The sequence below is a fragment of the Cervus canadensis genome, chromosome 6 (assembly GCF_019320065.1).
Source record: "Cervus canadensis isolate Bull #8, Minnesota chromosome 6, ASM1932006v1, whole genome shotgun sequence".
NCBI lineage: Eukaryota > Metazoa > Chordata > Mammalia > Artiodactyla > Cervidae > Cervus > Cervus canadensis.
In genome coordinates this window covers 37,506,440-37,522,849 of record NC_057391.1, presented here as the reverse complement: position 1 = coordinate 37,522,849, position 16,410 = coordinate 37,506,440, and the positions used below count along the sequence as shown (strand labels likewise).

The window sequence follows — 16,410 nt, the reverse complement described above, 5'->3', positions numbered from 1 at the left end:
CAGAGAGACCTATAAGAGGAAGTCTGGATTTTTGAGAGAGGGTTGTCAGGACATTTGTACTTCTCATATTCCCCATGTTTTATGGAGCCAATAAAGAGTGAACTGCCCTGGACTGTAATTGCATTTATGGACGTAAAATTTTTCATTTATACCACTTGGAGCTCTGTAGCCAACCACTCTGAAGAATAATCCCACTTTCCTGACATATTTACACATGAAAATTCCCACTGTTCTAGTTATTATTTCTGAGGAGCCTGAAGTCTGAACTATCATGTCTGGTACTGATATTTCCCTAAAAAGCAGTAGTAACTTGAAGAAGACTATAATTGTGTAAAGGTGTGGGGCAAGCAGGAAGCAAGAGAAAGCTTTTCTCATCTGGCTGAAGGTTCCTCTCCAGCACCCTTTCCTTTTTGGCCCCTCTTCCCATAACTTGTTTGTAGAGTTTCTTCAGTAGCTTGTGCTAAATATGAAATGGGAGTAATCACACCATAGTTACAAGGATGAGAAGAAAAGTTTTTAACCTGTCTGAATGTTTTATACACGTCTTCAGATCTGGCCTGGGGTGTGAGTAAGGCAACATTTCATGAGATACTTAAATTATATTGATTTCTAACCTATCTGTGGTGGAGAGGAACTGATTTCCTTTGAAGCCTCAACCCTGGCCTTGAGTTAAGACAAATTAATTTCCATGGCACATGCCATGAAAACTTCAGGGTCAGTTCAGGAAGAACTGTGTCACTAAGGAAGGAATTATCATTAGCTGAGGAAATCGTTGTGCAAGGTTAATAAACTAAGACCCTGGGAATTCATCATACCAAAAAACTAAAGCGCTTGGAGCGGTCACGCTTCTTAGAGCTAGAGCAGGAATCTACATGTCCTCAGGAAGGACGCGCTGAATGCTTGAGGAGGCAGCCCCTAAATACACTAGAGTTTAGGAAGTTAATGAAGCAAGCAACAGGGGTCAGCTCATGTGAGACGAAAGGGAGTGTGCATTTCCATTTGTGGGGAGGCAGGAATGGTATGTCATACTTCATCTCCCCTGCTTCTGAGCAGTTGGGAAGGCTGCTTGGGGTGAACAGAATGGGTGGAGGTGGGCTGTTTAGGATAGAGCTGACTTGGAAGGCATGATTTAAGTAGAAATGGACATGTTTGCTTCCTTTTAGACCTCATGGGTTCACTGCTTGTGTACTTAAAGCATGACATTCTGTGATTCTGTATATATCTCAATTCAGGGCTCCTGCCAAGTAAGCTTAACAAAACATTAAAAAATATTTCACTACAAGCTGTGCCTTCGGAACCTGCTAGTTTTTAATCCTGAATTTAGAAGGCTGTCAGCAAAATAAAATTGGCAAATAGGCGAATGTTTATAACTAGAAAAAGTTGTTTTGTTTTTAAACTATAAAAGAGTGTCTGGAAATGAGTTCAGACAGGGAAAGCATTCTTTCCTGTGTCACTGTTTTCACCTTGTTCCTTCATGATTTTCTAGCTTTTGATTTTTCATATCAAGAACATGGGCCCAAAGTTTTTATATAATTCCAATGTATGTTCTGCTTTTCTTTAAAAAAAAAAAAAAAAAGAGCAAGGGAGAAGGGGGAGGAAGGAAAGGATTGGGAGTTTGGGATTAGCAGATGCAAATTATTTTATACATAGGATGGATAAACAGCAAGGGCCAACTGTATAGCACAGGAGCTGTATTCAATATCCTGTGATAAACCGTAATGGAAAAGAATATATCTATATATGTATAACTGAGTCACTTTGCTATACAGCAGAAATTAACACATTATAAATCAACTATACTTCAGTAAAATTTAAAGAAAATTAAAGTGGTCAATCTTTTTTTTTTAAGTGGTCATCTTTGAGTGTAAACGTTTAATCATCTGCCTTGTGCTTTCAGTCTTTACTTGCCTGTGCTCAGCTTCCAGTGGGAAAAAATGGATAACTTGAAAGCAAGAGAACAAACTCCTTTTGGAGTGGGTTAATGTGATATGAGGTTACCAAAATCTGTTCTTAGCACTGTCTCGGTAAATTGATTTATGCCTGTGCCGTTCTAGGTTTTGGGGGCTTCCCTGGTAGCTCAGCTGGTAAAGAATCCGCCTGCAATGTGGGAGACCTGTGTTCGATCCCCGGGTTTGGAAGATCCTCTGGAGAAGGGAATGGCTACCCACTCCAGTATTCTGGCCTGGAGAATTCCATGGACTAGTCCATGGGATTGCAAAGAGTTGGACACAACCCAGCAGCTTTCACTTCACACTTCTAGGTTTTGGAGTGTGGGGTCCCAGCCGGCTACCCACTGTAGTTTTGCATCAGGACCATAGATGGCACTGCTTCCTAGCAAACTCGGTTTAGCTTCATCTGCAAGCCAGAGTAGTAAGTACCAATAACTCTTTGGTTATTGGTAAATGATGTTCTTTCTCCAGTTTTGGTATTCTCTGGTTTCCACCAGGGCTTCCCTGATGGCTCAGATGGTAAAGAATCTGCCTGCAATGCGAGAGACCTGGGTTCAATCCCTGGGCCGGGAAGATCCCCCAGAGAAGGGCATGGCAGCCCACTCTAGTATTCTTGCCTGGAGAATCCCATGGACAGAGTAGCCTGGTGGGCTACGGTCCATAGGGTCACAAAAAGTCGGACATGACTGAACGACTAACACTAGTACTACTAGTTTCCAGCAGTTAGTGGCCTCATAGTTAGCTATCTGTTTATTTATCTGCTCCAAGGCAGTATTTCTCAAGGTTTGGCTTTGTTGTTCAGTTGCTAAGTCATCACTCTTTTGCGACCCCATAAACTGCAGCATGCCAGGCTTCCCTGTCCTTCACCATCTCCTGGAGTTTGCTCAAATGCATGTCCGTTGAGTCAGTGAATGCCATCCAAGCATTTTGTCTTCCATTGCCCCCTTCTCCTCCTGCCACAAGCAGTGTGAAATGCTTGGGTGCATGTCAGAAACCTATAACTAGTGACTCCTCCCTTAGACCTGGATCAAAATCTACACATTAGATAAGCTCCCAAGAAGGTTCTTTTGACAACCATTGCCCTAAATATTGATGAGCATAAAAATAGAAAAGTTAGTAGCACGGTAGATTATTGTAAATGTCTAACTTCTAAAAAATAATAGAAACAATAAGACTTTATAACTAGGTACAGTACTTTATGTTCTGATCTCTCCCATCTCTCTGCCCTTGTTCCTTCTAGCCACATTCTTCCTATCTCTTGGTCTAGCTCCATGACTCTTCTGAGCAATTTTCTGCCAATAATGAGACTTTAGCCTTTTTATCAACCTGGGCTTACACATAATCAAAGCCTCCAAATTTTAACAAAAGGTAACCTCAGACTTTTTATCAGATGATTCACAGACAATTGAATGCATAGTTGCTTATTAGAGTGGGAATAGACTCAGGTCATTAAAAAAGAATTAAAGTTGAAGTTTTTAAATTGACAGACTTCTTTTCTGTTGGAGGTCAGCATTTGAATGTAGGTGCATCTTGTGGTGAGATAAAAATTTGTGCAAAGCCTCTGCCCTAGCCCAGAAATGAATTCATTACTCTCTGGCAGCTGTATTCTCCATTCCCTACCACCTAGTGCTCCCCACAGCTTATATCCTGAGAGAAGGAGTCTCTTATCTTCCATTGGGTTTGTCAGTCAGCAAGCAGCCTGGTCAGGGAAGAGGAAAAAGAAATGTTGATAAACTTGGGCGTTGCGCCACAGAAGCGTTGAAGACAGCTTCCGATGCACCAGGAAGATGCTCTTCAGTTCTTTAATGATGGCTGTCTCACACTCCCTTTGTGGCCTCACCACGCTGTGTATGGCTTATAGAACTTTGCCAAAAGCACTGTCTGGCAGTGAAGGGAGATGGCAGAGTGACTCTCTCTATATGATAGAGTTACTCCTGACCTGGTATCCCAGTTACCTGCAAACTCCAGCAGTCTCTGGATCCTTAGTTTGTTGCAAGTTCATGTTATGGAGATTGGCCTTTTACCTGGGGAAGCTCACTAAGTCGGTTATTAAGTTTGTCAGAGGAGGGAACTTAAAACCACTACCTAAGAATTATCCACGTAAGTCTGATTTCAAAGTCAAAGTTCACAAAGGGCTTAGTGCATGTGGAAAATGTGAAAGAACCATCTAATGTGAATCTTTCCCTGCAGGTCACCGCAGTGCCATTGGATTCTTACTGCAATGACCGAAGTGCAGAATATGAGCGGCGAGTGCTGAAGGAAGGAGGGAGTCTGGCAGCCAAGCAGTGTTTGTTGAATGGGGCCCCTGAACTTGCGGCAGACTGGCTGAATCGACGGTCCCAGTTCTTTCCAGAACCAGCTGGAGGACTGTGGAGCATTAGGCCTCAGAATGGCTGGTCTTTCATCAGAATTCCAGGTGAGTTCTCCTTTCTCTTGGCATATGTTCTTGGCTTTGGCAAGGAAAGAGCCAGGGTGTTAACTTCATGCAGTTGTTTCAAAATTTGGAATTCAAGAGTTCTTGGTGTTTCCATTTCCTCTTTCACCCTTAGTGACTATAGGTAAGAATACTTAAGTAACTTGTGACTTGACTGGAAAGAGAAATCTATTTTAGATTTCTGCCTAAATACTCTCTTTTGAGAGAAAAAGGAGTACCACTCTTTGGTGGCCAGGAGCTGGAGTTGGGGCAGGGATGGGGCTGCAGTGCAGGGAGTGTAGGAAAATAAATTTGGTAAGAAAGGCTTTAGGTCGAATGAGTACAGTTGTCTCGTGCCCTTGCCAGTGGAATGAATGAGAATGTCGTCACTCGCAGAAAGCCTAGTTTAAGTTGCATAAACAGTGTCCTGCACGAAGCACTAGAGATCTGAATGATAACCAGAAGAAAAACAGTGTTTTGTGCCAAAATGCTAGCGGATTCCCAGACCTCCTAGGGTCAAGGTCGAGGGTTGAAAGGAAACTAGGTTTTCATTTTTGCTTTAGTGAGACTACTTTTAAGGAAACTGAATACAGGGTTCATAAGCTCATGTTCTTTGTTACACCTGCTGGCATACTGAAGTAGTAGCTTAAAGCTTCCACGTTCGTTTCAGTTGTCCAACTTCTCTGCCACTTTGATTGTGATCGTCTTACAGGCATATGAAGGAAGTAAACTAGAGTTAAGTGTTCAAAAGAGAGGTTCTGCTGTTTCTAATAGGTAACTGGGTTCTAGGCCTTAAGGCCTGGCTTTTCCATTTAATGTTAACTTTGTCAAGTGTTGAGGGACTTTGGGTCAGTCTGTTAGTTGCTTTCGGGGTGCTTTGAACTGGAAGATACCATTTTGTGTATACAAAAGCAATATTTATATGACTTCATATCTGACTTAAATTAGATGAAAACAGTGGGTGCTGGTCTATTGTTGGAAAATAAGGGGAAGCTCAGGTGTAAAACAGGCCTGGATGGTAGTAGGAATAGAGGAATAGAATCCAGCAGGTTTGGAAACCACAGGGTCCCAGGCAGAAGATGGTCACAGGTGTTGAAAGAAGCAAGATAACACCCTATTTCTTCTTTCTCCCTTCTTCATTCTGACTCCCAAGTTCCCAGTACACAAGGAGAAGGCTTATTGCTGGCGCTGTGGGAATCTCTTGTGGCTTTTCCTGTTCTTTGAAAGAAAAATGGACCTTGTTTAAATAGCAGGAAGTGTCTGAGTTCTTTTCGCATCGATAAAAAGCACCAGCCTCACTGGCTGTTTACTGTGAGAACCAACCAGCTCCTCACTGACCCCATTGTGCTCAGTAGACTGGCTGGGCAGGGCAGTGGGGGGTGGAGGGGGTCACTGGAACCTGTATTTTATCTCTCTTTCCTCTATACTTTTACATTTTCTGTTTCCCTGGGAAGAGTTGGTTTCATTATATTCCTTGCAAGACTGAGCAAAAATCTCCTGGATTTCACACCTCAAATGTGTCTCTGTGTTTCACCAAGAGAAGTATGTACAGTCCCTTCAAAAGTCTCCTCTCCTTGGAAAAAGGAGATTGTCTTTGATCTGTTATCCTAATTTTACTGCCATTGATACATTCATTTTGTCAGTGAGCCAGCATCTTATACTGTGGTCAGTAAGAGCTTGTGTCTAAGTGAAAATACTATAAGGTTGCATTGCAGGATTGTAGGAAGGATTGCAAGATGGTAGCGTAGGTCTGTTCATTTCACCATTTTTTGAACTTCTGTTTTAAAGAAGGGTCTGGGCCCAGGTTTGACTTCGTAGAATCAGCCTAATTTCTTGGGAATTGCGCTCTTCTTAACTCGATGCCCTGCTTAGCTACAGGTGGTGCTCTTGTCCAGGGCAACTTTGGTAGCTCCTGAAAATCGGGTAATGGATGTCAGGCCCAGAAGGCACTGGTGTGTGCCATGGAAGAAAACTTTTTTCTGCTTAAGTGTTTTAAGGGTGTTGCTGGTCACTTTCTTCTTAGATCTTTTCCTTCAGGCAAGTCCAAAGAAATCAGTCCATCCACTTCCATCTCCCCCGCCTAAGCAGTAACAAGCTAAAAGTAGGTACAGCTTCTTGCTTCTTTTAGGTTCATCAGAGTTCTCTTCTAAGTGTACGTACAGCTTCATCTTTGAGTTTTCCTAATCCTAGCATTGGTGCATTCTGCTTAGCAAAGTAAAGTAGATGTGAGAAGCAGGAATGTGTGAAAATCATCGAATCGTGATTTTGAGATGAATTGGAACTTCTCAAAATTCACACACAAGACAGATTTGTATATGCTTAAATATTTGTCTTGAGGGAGTATATGCGAGTGGAAAGAGGAGATAAGCAAGCTGCAGAAATCTGATGCTCTTAGCTTGCCCGCTCTTACTCAGTGACTGAAAAATATATGGGTTTCTTTTTTTTTCCCCTTCCTGTGCTTTTAATGAGAAACAAGGAAACTTATTGTCTGAAGCTGATTGGTACCTCTGTGGGGAATGTTTAGGAGCTATCAAAATTGAGGGACCCCAGGGAACCCAATTAAAAGAGAAGGGTAATTGTGACAAGGAGAAACCCTTGGAGTTGTTATGAAAGCGTTGCCTGCCTGATCAGACCGGGAACTCATACAGGCCTCCTTGTCTGGTGCCAGCAAGAGGGCTTAGCAGTCGGTTCTGTCCCAGCTGCAGCCATTTGATTGTGTTGGTCAGGAGACCAACAAAAAAGAGAGCATTTCAATAATCTAAACAGGACCAAACAAAGAGACTGAACAAAGGTGTGTGCCACAGCGTCAGGGAGTGGGGGTAGGGAGAGAAATGGGGCCTGGCAGTGTTCCGAAGGTGGGAAAAGGCAGGCTGTAGTGCAGAGGAGTAAACATCCAGGACCTGTGGCTTTGTAGCAAAAACAGAGTGGCTGATGATTTGTTGTGATGCTGTCAGCACATCCGTTCTCATTCAGTTTATACAATCAGTTGTGCACTTGGCAGATAGTGGCGAGAACAGAGAAATGACCATTGAAAACTTTTGGATTGCTCTCAACAGTCAGCTTCTGTAGTTCAGAGGAAAAAAACCATGGGTTCAAACCTGGAAACTAAAAGTAGACAGTATGTTTTTCTTAACGGTTTTCTTGTTTTACTTTTAGTAGTTGTGTATGTGATATTTCTAGCCGTTCTGTCTCCCTTCCTATGTCCCACAACCACTTCCAAATATACTCTTAACTCTCTCATTCCCCTAAGTTTCATCTCTTCCGCTCCTAATATCAGCAATTGTTCAGGGCATGTTTATGGACCAGTCTGCAAACAGGAAACTCTACTTCCTGAAATGTGATGGGAGTTGAATGATACTGAATGGATAAGATGAAAATTTCTGAGTTAAGTGTTCTCTAAAGATCTCTGGCTGAAATGCCTTTTTTTTTTTTTTTTTAAATGGGAGGAGGAAGGAAAAAGGCACAAATTAGTGAGTGAGAGCAGCTTCCATTTCACAGAAACCCGAAGTCTTTCTGAAAAAGCTGAATAAGCCCTGGTGCCTTTATTAAATTACAGCTTAGGATAATAATATTTACCAGCCAACCTATTTGAAATCATCCAAAAGAGGGTGTTTTTTTATTTTTTTGTTTTGTTTTTTAGTGTATTTCTTGGTGTTTAAGTGTCTTTAGGGGCAGGTAAGAGCTTTACTTTCTTGGGCTCCAAAATCACTGCAGATGGTGACTGCAGCTCCTTGGAAGAAAAGCTATGACCAACCTAGACAGCATAGACATTACTTTGCCGACAAAGGTCCATCTAGTCAAAGCTATGGTTTTTCCAGTAGTCACGTATGGATGTGAGAGTTGGACCGTAAAGAAAGCTGAGTGACGAAAAATTGATGCTTTTGAACTGTGGTGTTGAGAGTCCCTTGGACTGCGAGAGATCAAACCAGTGGATCCTAAAGGAAGTCAGTCCTGAATATTCATTGGAAGGACTGATGCTGAAGCTGAAGCGCCAATACTTTGGCCACCTGATGCAAAGAGCCAACTCATTGGAAAAGACCCTGATGCCGGGAAGGATTGAAGGCAGGAGGAGAAGTGGATGACAGAGGATGAGGTGATTGGATGGCATCACTGACTCAGTGGACATGAGTTTGAGCAAGCTCCGGGACTTGGTGATGGACAGGGCATCCTGGTGTGCTGCAGTCCATGGGGTTACAGAGTCAGACACGACTGAACTGAACTGAACTGAAGAGCAGCCCTTGCTTCTCTACATTCTCATGCCTTCAGGAGGTAAACCTTAATTTAGCCACAGAACTAGCAGAAAGAGATACCTAGAGATAGGATGAACAAGGGAAAAACAGATTTCTCAGGTCACTTACAGCAGGTATGGCATGGATGTTACTCTTAGATGTCAATATTACCTGCTCTCTCTTGAAAAAGAATGTGGAACAGGAAAATTTTCAGGTACCTTAGCTGCTTAGCAAATGTCTTATTGGGAACTGTCAGTTGGGAAGGGACCTCCCTCCCTCCTTCAAGATGTTTCTTCCCAGAGCACTACTGCATATGATTTTAAAGCACTTTGCATTCTTCTCTAGAGTACTTTCCTGCTCTCCTGATGGACAAGCATCCTGGTTGTAGTAATTTTGGCTGCATACAGCTTTGCAGTGAGTGATTTTGCTGCTTCAATTAAATACAATTTTCCACTTCCCCCTTTTCTTCTCCCTAGGCAAGGAGAGCCTCATCACTGACAGTGGAAAGCTGTATGCCCTTGATGTCCTGCTGACTCGGCTCAAGTCTCAAGGACATAGGGTCCTTATCTACTCCCAGATGACCAGGATGATAGACCTGCTGGAGGTAGGAGAAAGAATTGTGGGGACTAGGACACTTTGGCATTTAACTTGCAAGAATCAGACGTGTATGGCTAACGTCAGTGCTGCTTAATGGAGACACCAAACTTGTCTTCATGCTTTTACCATCTGTAAAGGCAGAGGAAGCAACTCCTGGCAGAGATGAATGTGTGTAAAGGACTTCTTCCTCCTTCTTTATAGCAGTGAAATAGAATCCCCTCTTCCCTCCCTTTACTAGGGAAGAAATTCCCTAATTTTCAAGTAGATCAGAGCCTAGGAATTTCTTGAAAAGTCCTCAGAAATTCTGTATGGAAAACAAGATTTGGAATTAGTTCTCTATTAGAGAGCAGCTGTTCTACCTGAACTAGTGTAGTAGTTCTCAACCGGATGACATTTTGCAGTTTTTTGGAGGGAGCTTTAACAAATATGAATGTCTGGTCCCATCCTCAGAGATTCTCATATAAAAAGTTGGAAACAAAGCCTAGGCATCAGGATATTTAAAAGCTCCCAAGGTGCTTCTAATATATAACCAAAGTTGGCAACCATTGGATTATGGTGAGAGATATAGCTCTGTCTTATTTTGCAGGACAGGTTTTGTTTCTTTTGTTACCTCTGGGTTGACATTTGCTTTGCTTTCTTGTTGCTGAGGTAATGGCTTATTATTTGAGGGAGAGGAAGTCATGGACATATAAACAGAGGAGTGAAAATGAGGATAATCATCACAGACCACTAGAGTAAGTCTTTAGTGCAAAAAATTTGGAAAATCATCCATCAAGAGACTAAAGCACCTGGATGTCAGTAGTGTATAAATATTCTCATGTTTTTTTCATGTGTTTTAACTACCTAAGGCTTTAAATTTTAACCCTGCTACTCCAGAGACTAGTTGGTAGTAAATAAGTAGAAACTGGACCATGATTATCCCTATCTAGAAATAAGAGAGTTAGAGATTCTATCAATACAGAAGGAAAGAAGGGTAGCAATAGGAAGAATTTTAGGTTCTTCAGAAGCCAAGGCTGGCTCGCTGAATGTTACAGTGAGTTTATCTGAATTCGGTGACAGGTTCTTACATAAGCAGGCAACTTCTTTTAGCAAGAGACATAACAAATGATATTCAAGGTCAATTTAATCACTGAGTTTTATGTTTAATAAAAAGTATTTAGCCTCTAGAATGCTGTCAACAAGCAAAAGTTTCTGGTTTGTATTGTGAGTAGGTCATCTATTTCTTTTTTTTTTTTTTAATTAATTTTTATCGGAGTATAGTTACTTTACAATGCTGTGATAGTTTCTGCTATACAACCAAATGAGTCAGTCGCACATATGCATATATCCCCTCCCTTCTGGACTTCCTTCCCTGCAAAGTCACCACAGTGCTCTAAGTAGAGCTCCTTGTGCTGTACAGTGTGTTCTCATGACTTATCTATCTTGTATATAGTATCAGTAGTGTGTGTGTGTCAGCCCCAGTCTCCCAGTTCCTCCCACTCCCCTCCCTTTCCCCCTTGGTATCCATACATTTGTTCTGAAAGTCTCTGCCTGAATCCTTAATATTCTGCTCAAACTAAATGATGCCAAAACAATATGAGTAACTTTCCTTCAGTGGGACTTTTTTTAGATAAAATGTGCTTGCCTTTTCCTGAAGAGTCAGGAAAGTATAGATGAAGTAGTAATGTTTCACTGATTAGAATTATAGAAAAAAGCAATATGCTAAGGATTTTGTGAGGGAGTCAGTAATCTTGTTTCCCCAAGGCTCTATCAATATGTTATAAAGTCTTAAAAGCTGGTTCACATTAAAGGGACATTCCAGGAAAAAAGGACTGCCACCAAAAAATAAGCTAGCTGTGGTAGATGAAGGTGAGTGTGGGTAGGTTAAGTTTGACAGAGTCCTGCATTTTAGTCCCTTATTCTGTATATTGCACATTTCTAGGTATTCATAAATATTACTTATTACTAAGATAAGTAATTCAAGGTATATTAAGATGAGTGTTGTTCAGGATGAGTGCTCTAAATCCTACCCACCAGGGTCCCTCTGCCTCTGATCCAGCAGGATGTTTAGAGGGGATGGACTGTGTGGGTAGGCTTAGCAAATACTGGCAGCTTGAGAACCTTCTCTAAACGTAGTTGCATCACTCTGTGGGGAATTATAAGTTAGGGAAATGCCAATTCAAAGCCTGAATTTCACAACTGCTAACATTCTTTAGCCATGTGTATAACATGCATCTAGGATGCTGAAGCCAGCAAGTTTTGCAACTGTTCGTACTGAAAAATTAAAGTGGAACTGTTGTCTAGTTTCCTTACCACTATACTGTTCCTATTACTACTGTACAATTTTCCTTCAGCATTAAAAGTTTCTTTTTCTTTTTCAGTCTGTTTATTTGTTTTAATACTGTTTACTTAAATGAATCACATTTTGTATTTCAAGAGGTTAGTCCTCCAAATTTATTTTGTGGGCATAGAATTACAGTGCCCACAGTGTTTAATACATGTCTAATCATTCATAGAAGTGTAAATGTGTTGTGGATCTTGGGACAGTACAGGATTAGGTTTATTTTTCATTCTTTTCAGAGTATTATGGGTTTTTCAGTCACTTTCATGATGGAAGCTTTCATGGTAAGCTTTTATAGAGCCATATTCCACTTTAAAACATGTCCAAGTATTAAAAAGAAAAAAATACCTTCACCTTGGCCTTGAGGCTTCATACTCACGGTGTTGTGGTTTTGTTTACTTGTTTGTACTTTTTAGAGTAAAAAAAAAAGTTTTCAGGATTGTCTTTTTCCCTGGACATCTTGCATCTTGTATATCAAAGAGGGAAGAAAAACTTAACTAGAGCAGAAATTAGAGCTAACATGGGGCTGTTGACGTTCTGCTGTGTAGCTGTGGAGTACGTTAGCATCTCTTTTACCCAACAGCCTTTTTGGGTTTTTTGTTCTGTGCTTTAACCCTGGCTATGTGTTTGTTTCTGGGATTCAGAAGAACTAAAAGATAGTAAAAATTCACACACTTTTATATGGCCAGGTTTCCATTTTGTGAAAAATACTAGATCAAGGCACTTAGTACTTGCTCAGTATTTTCTAAAGTGATTGATAGCCTCCTCCTCTTGGGCAAAAATCTGATTTTAATTTAAATTTCTAGTAAATGTATCAGATCTTCCAAATAGAATTCTGTTTTCAGAAATATTTTATCTTTTCCCATGGTATCCAAATAGTATTTCTGGATAAGGGATTTAAAAAGGAAAGTAACTTCCAGGGCCAAGAACTTCTAGTGTGTCATGGGTAGAAGTTAGGACGTAAATAGAGGAAGGTATGGCAGGTCACTAAATGTTATGTTATCGGTTTATTTTATATTACCAAGTCACATATAAGATCTTGGCTGATGCGGCTACTATGGACACAGGCATAGCGCTTGTCCAGTTGGGATGATGGCATCCAGCTGGATGTCAGAACTTTCCCCACCACCACCATTTTACCCTGATTTGCGACACTCCCCTTCACTCCCCATAGTTTAGTACTTGCAGAGAGCTTTAACTCACTACAGATGACTTACGTTATCTCTGCATCATCTCTTTTGAGATTCATTCCTATTGCATCAAGCATCTGAGTCTGTAGTTTAAGGAAATAAGTCTCAATATTTTCTATTCAATACAGGAGTACTTGGAAAGGGTCAGCCAACTGGTGCTGTATGTGTTGTGATTGTTAAGTACTGAAACCCAGACAAATCTTGCACTGCACCAATATATGAAAATAACCAGAATTAAATCCAGATAATCCATAGCTAATGATGATATTTGAGACACTGGGTCGTATAAGTTGCCTAGTCAGCAAGTACCTCACTGGGGAAGGATTCATCGCAAACAGACATTCTATCATTTATGGGCTGATTTTCTTAGAACTCCAAATAACCTTTGGGAGCTATGGTTCTGAACATACAGGGAAACTGAATATTTTGTAACTGCTCCATGGAATGAAAAGCAAATTGAGGTCACTGTAAACTAGCATTTTCATTAGGTCTTAGAAATGATAGAAGGATATTTGTGTTTGCAGCCACACTGTATTTTTTCTCTTTAGTTCATTTCTTTTTCATGCCATTTCTTTTTATGAGGGAGGTGTTGTGGCAGAGGTAAACACCAGTTAAATGTGGTCTTTGACTTCAAGAGATGTGTCGAGCGAAGAATTTATATATATAGTATACCACACAAATAACTGTCGAGTGTATCCTGATACTAATGCCAAAAATAAAGCATGAACAGAGCTGAAGATAGCAGGAGGGATACATTTATTTCTAACTTGGTCACTTCAGGAAGGCTTCACATAAAATGACATAAAACCAAACTTAAATAGAATTTCAACCATGAGGAAGAAAGGCATTTTCAGACTAAGGAAGCCACATGTAAAAAGGCATGGAGGTTGGAGGGTACATGACATTGTGTGCGTTGGGAAAGGGGGGGTTAGTTCAGTGTAACTGGAGCATATGGTATAGAAGAAAGGGGAATAACAAGTAGGGTGAAAGCAGATTATGATGGGCCCTTCAGTGCCTTGTGATCAGGTCTTGCTCCATAAGGCTTTGTATTAGATAAAGGAAGGATAACTGCCATATTTCACTCACTTGGTGCGGTTTGCTTGGACAAGAGAGAAACTGTAGACATTGAGAGACGTCTCACTTTTTGCTAGTGATACACCTCAAAGATGGGAGGGGTCATGTCTAGAAAAATAAAGTTACACTAGGTCTGCGTGTTTGTGGATCATACTAACTTTCCTTCACATTGTTTTATGACAGTGAAATTGGGTTAAAATGAACACCAGAGACAACTTTGAAATAAAAAAGAAGTCTCAGAATGGAAGGTTTGTTGTAGGGAAATGTAAACATTTGCCTTTATTTTTTCAAGTGCCCAGTTAACTCTCTATGTTGATGATGGATGAGAGTTACACAGAACATTATGAGGCTTCTCCCGCCCCCTCTTTTCCTCTAGTGGTGATGAACTTCTCTTCTGTCTGGAAGCAGCAGGTGGAAGGATTAAGCTAAAAGCTCTGGATCCACTCTGCTTGAATTCTCATCCTAGCTGCAGTACCCACTGCCTGTGTCACTTTAGAGATCTTACTTAGCATCTGTTAAATATGGGATTGACAATAGTAACACCTATCTGAAAGAGCCTTTCTGGATAAGTAATACCAAGTAAAATACACAGAATAGTGATTGTTATTTAGTGAATGTTCAGTAAATGCAAACCATCATCGTTATCTCTACTACTTCAAGGTAAACTTAGACCCTTTGTATTATATCGCTGGTGTGAATGTTTGCTTTTATTTAGTGTACTTTAAAGGATTGAGAGGCATTTCTGAAGCTATTTTGAGTTTTGCTGATACCTCTGTTTACATGCTTCTGCTTAAAAAGTAGGACTTAGGAATGTGTTCCAGAACAGACCTGTCCTCTCAATTTGTATTCTAAGAAAGTGGTTTTCCAACAGATAAGGTTGGATATAGGAAAGGAGACTTTTAAAGTGTAGACATAAAATAGGTAGGGCCCTGGACTCCATACCCTTCTTTGTTAACTAGAATAGTAAATTTTCTTTAACCTATTTTATATTAGAGGGGTTCCATATAAGATTTTTCTTGGAAAAAGTGTTCCAGTGCCTTAGAAATAGCATAAGGGTATGTTCTGTAACAGTGTGGATATACTTACAAGTCACACCTGTTAAATGCAAATTCTGATTTATTGGATATATGGGGTATGCCCCTCAGTTCTGCATTTCTGACACACTTCATGTGTTGCTCATCTGAGGGGCATGTTGAGATAGTATGATTCTAAGGGACCCTGCCCTGCCTTCTCTCTGGAGTAGTTGTTCTCAGCTCTGGATATAATATCTTTGGATGTTTTATATCAGCAGGCATCTTTGGAACTTTTAAAAAAACAAACCAGTCTAGGCCCTAATTCAGACCTACAGAGTCAGAATTCCTGGAGTGGGACCCAGGAATTTTAATCCTGGTTGAAAGTCAGTCCTCAGATGGCAGGAGTACCTCTTGTCTATAACCCCTTTGCCTTCTTCAGTAATTTTTAAAAATAGTATCTACTAGAACTATATAGGTCTAAAGACTTCCTAAATGTTAAAAGCCATAATTTGTATTTTATTAATTCAAGGAGAATTAGAGCTTACTTTGGTTGGTGGTTATTGATCCACTTGAGAATACTGGTGTTCATATTTGTTTAATTAGGGGAGAGTACTGAATTATGAGACTTTTGGGAGAGGAAGGTCTACATTTGGTTTCTGTCTTCTCTTTGCTGCTTTTTTGGGGGGGGGGGGCGCAGCATAGCATGTGGGATCTTAGTTCTCTGATCATGGATTGAACCCTTACCCCCTACATAGAAAGTGCAGAGTCTTAATCACTGGACTGCCAGGGAAGTGCCTCTCTTTGCTGCTTTTACTTTTTTTTTTTTTTTTAATTAATTTATTTTTTTTTTTTCATTTATTTTTATTAGTTGGAGGCTAAATAGGAATTCTTGGTTTACAAGGTTCCAAGAAATTCAGTCATATTGATGGATCATTTTTTTAGACTTTCCTAAATAACCCAAGTAGACTTGAGTGAGAGAATGCCCTTGGTTTCTCCACAGTGCCAAATGTCAGGAAGAACTGGGTAGTGGTTGGCCTTTCTGTCACAAAAGTTCTTAGTACTGGACTGCTAACATGGCTTGGTTCCTATACAACACAGTAAAGTCATCCAGCAAGTGGTAATCCATCCAGCTGTGGTCCTCAGGCATGGGAGTGAATTACAGAGGATTGAGGGGTGAATGGGAATCCTGTGCCATCTTTAAAAGATATTTAACTGCAAAACTCAGAAGAGTTACTAATTAACCAACTCTTAGCTACTGGCTTTGAAGAGAATACATTAACCAAGGCACTTAAGATGGATCTTAGAAAACCTTTTGATATAGAGATTGGTAAGGGGGGATAGATTTTTAATTGGCAAATAATTGCTTTACAATATTCTGGGTTTTTTTAAAATAGATTTTTAAATTTTCAAAAGTTCTGTGACTACTATCAAATTATTTGTTGATAGAATTCATCTTTTTATATTTTTAAAAACTTGAATTTTATATTAAATCATTAAATGTTTTTAGGATTATAGGAGAACTAGACTAAGGATGGAGCAGTTCTTGAAATTAATGATTGGAAAAAATAAGGCTTTTCTTTCCAGATGAATATTTGATTAAATTAAGTATCTTTTTCAAACAGCCT

The 16,410-nt window shown here is 40.3% G+C and overlaps 1 protein-coding gene across 3 annotated transcripts in view; it reads left to right on the top strand.

Annotated features, from left to right (window-relative positions):
• The window catches only part of INO80 (INO80 complex ATPase subunit), a 120,208-nt gene that overhangs the window by 78,511 nt on the left and 25,287 nt on the right, over window positions 1-16,410 (top strand). For all 3 annotated transcript variants that reach the window (XM_043471515.1, XM_043471516.1, XM_043471517.1), the window contains exons 26-27: window positions 4,140-4,365; window positions 9,068-9,195. In XM_043471515.1, coding sequence (XP_043327450.1) covers window positions 4,140-4,365; window positions 9,068-9,195 — 354 coding nt within the window. The remainder of the gene's footprint in view (window positions 1-4,139; window positions 4,366-9,067; window positions 9,196-16,410) is intronic.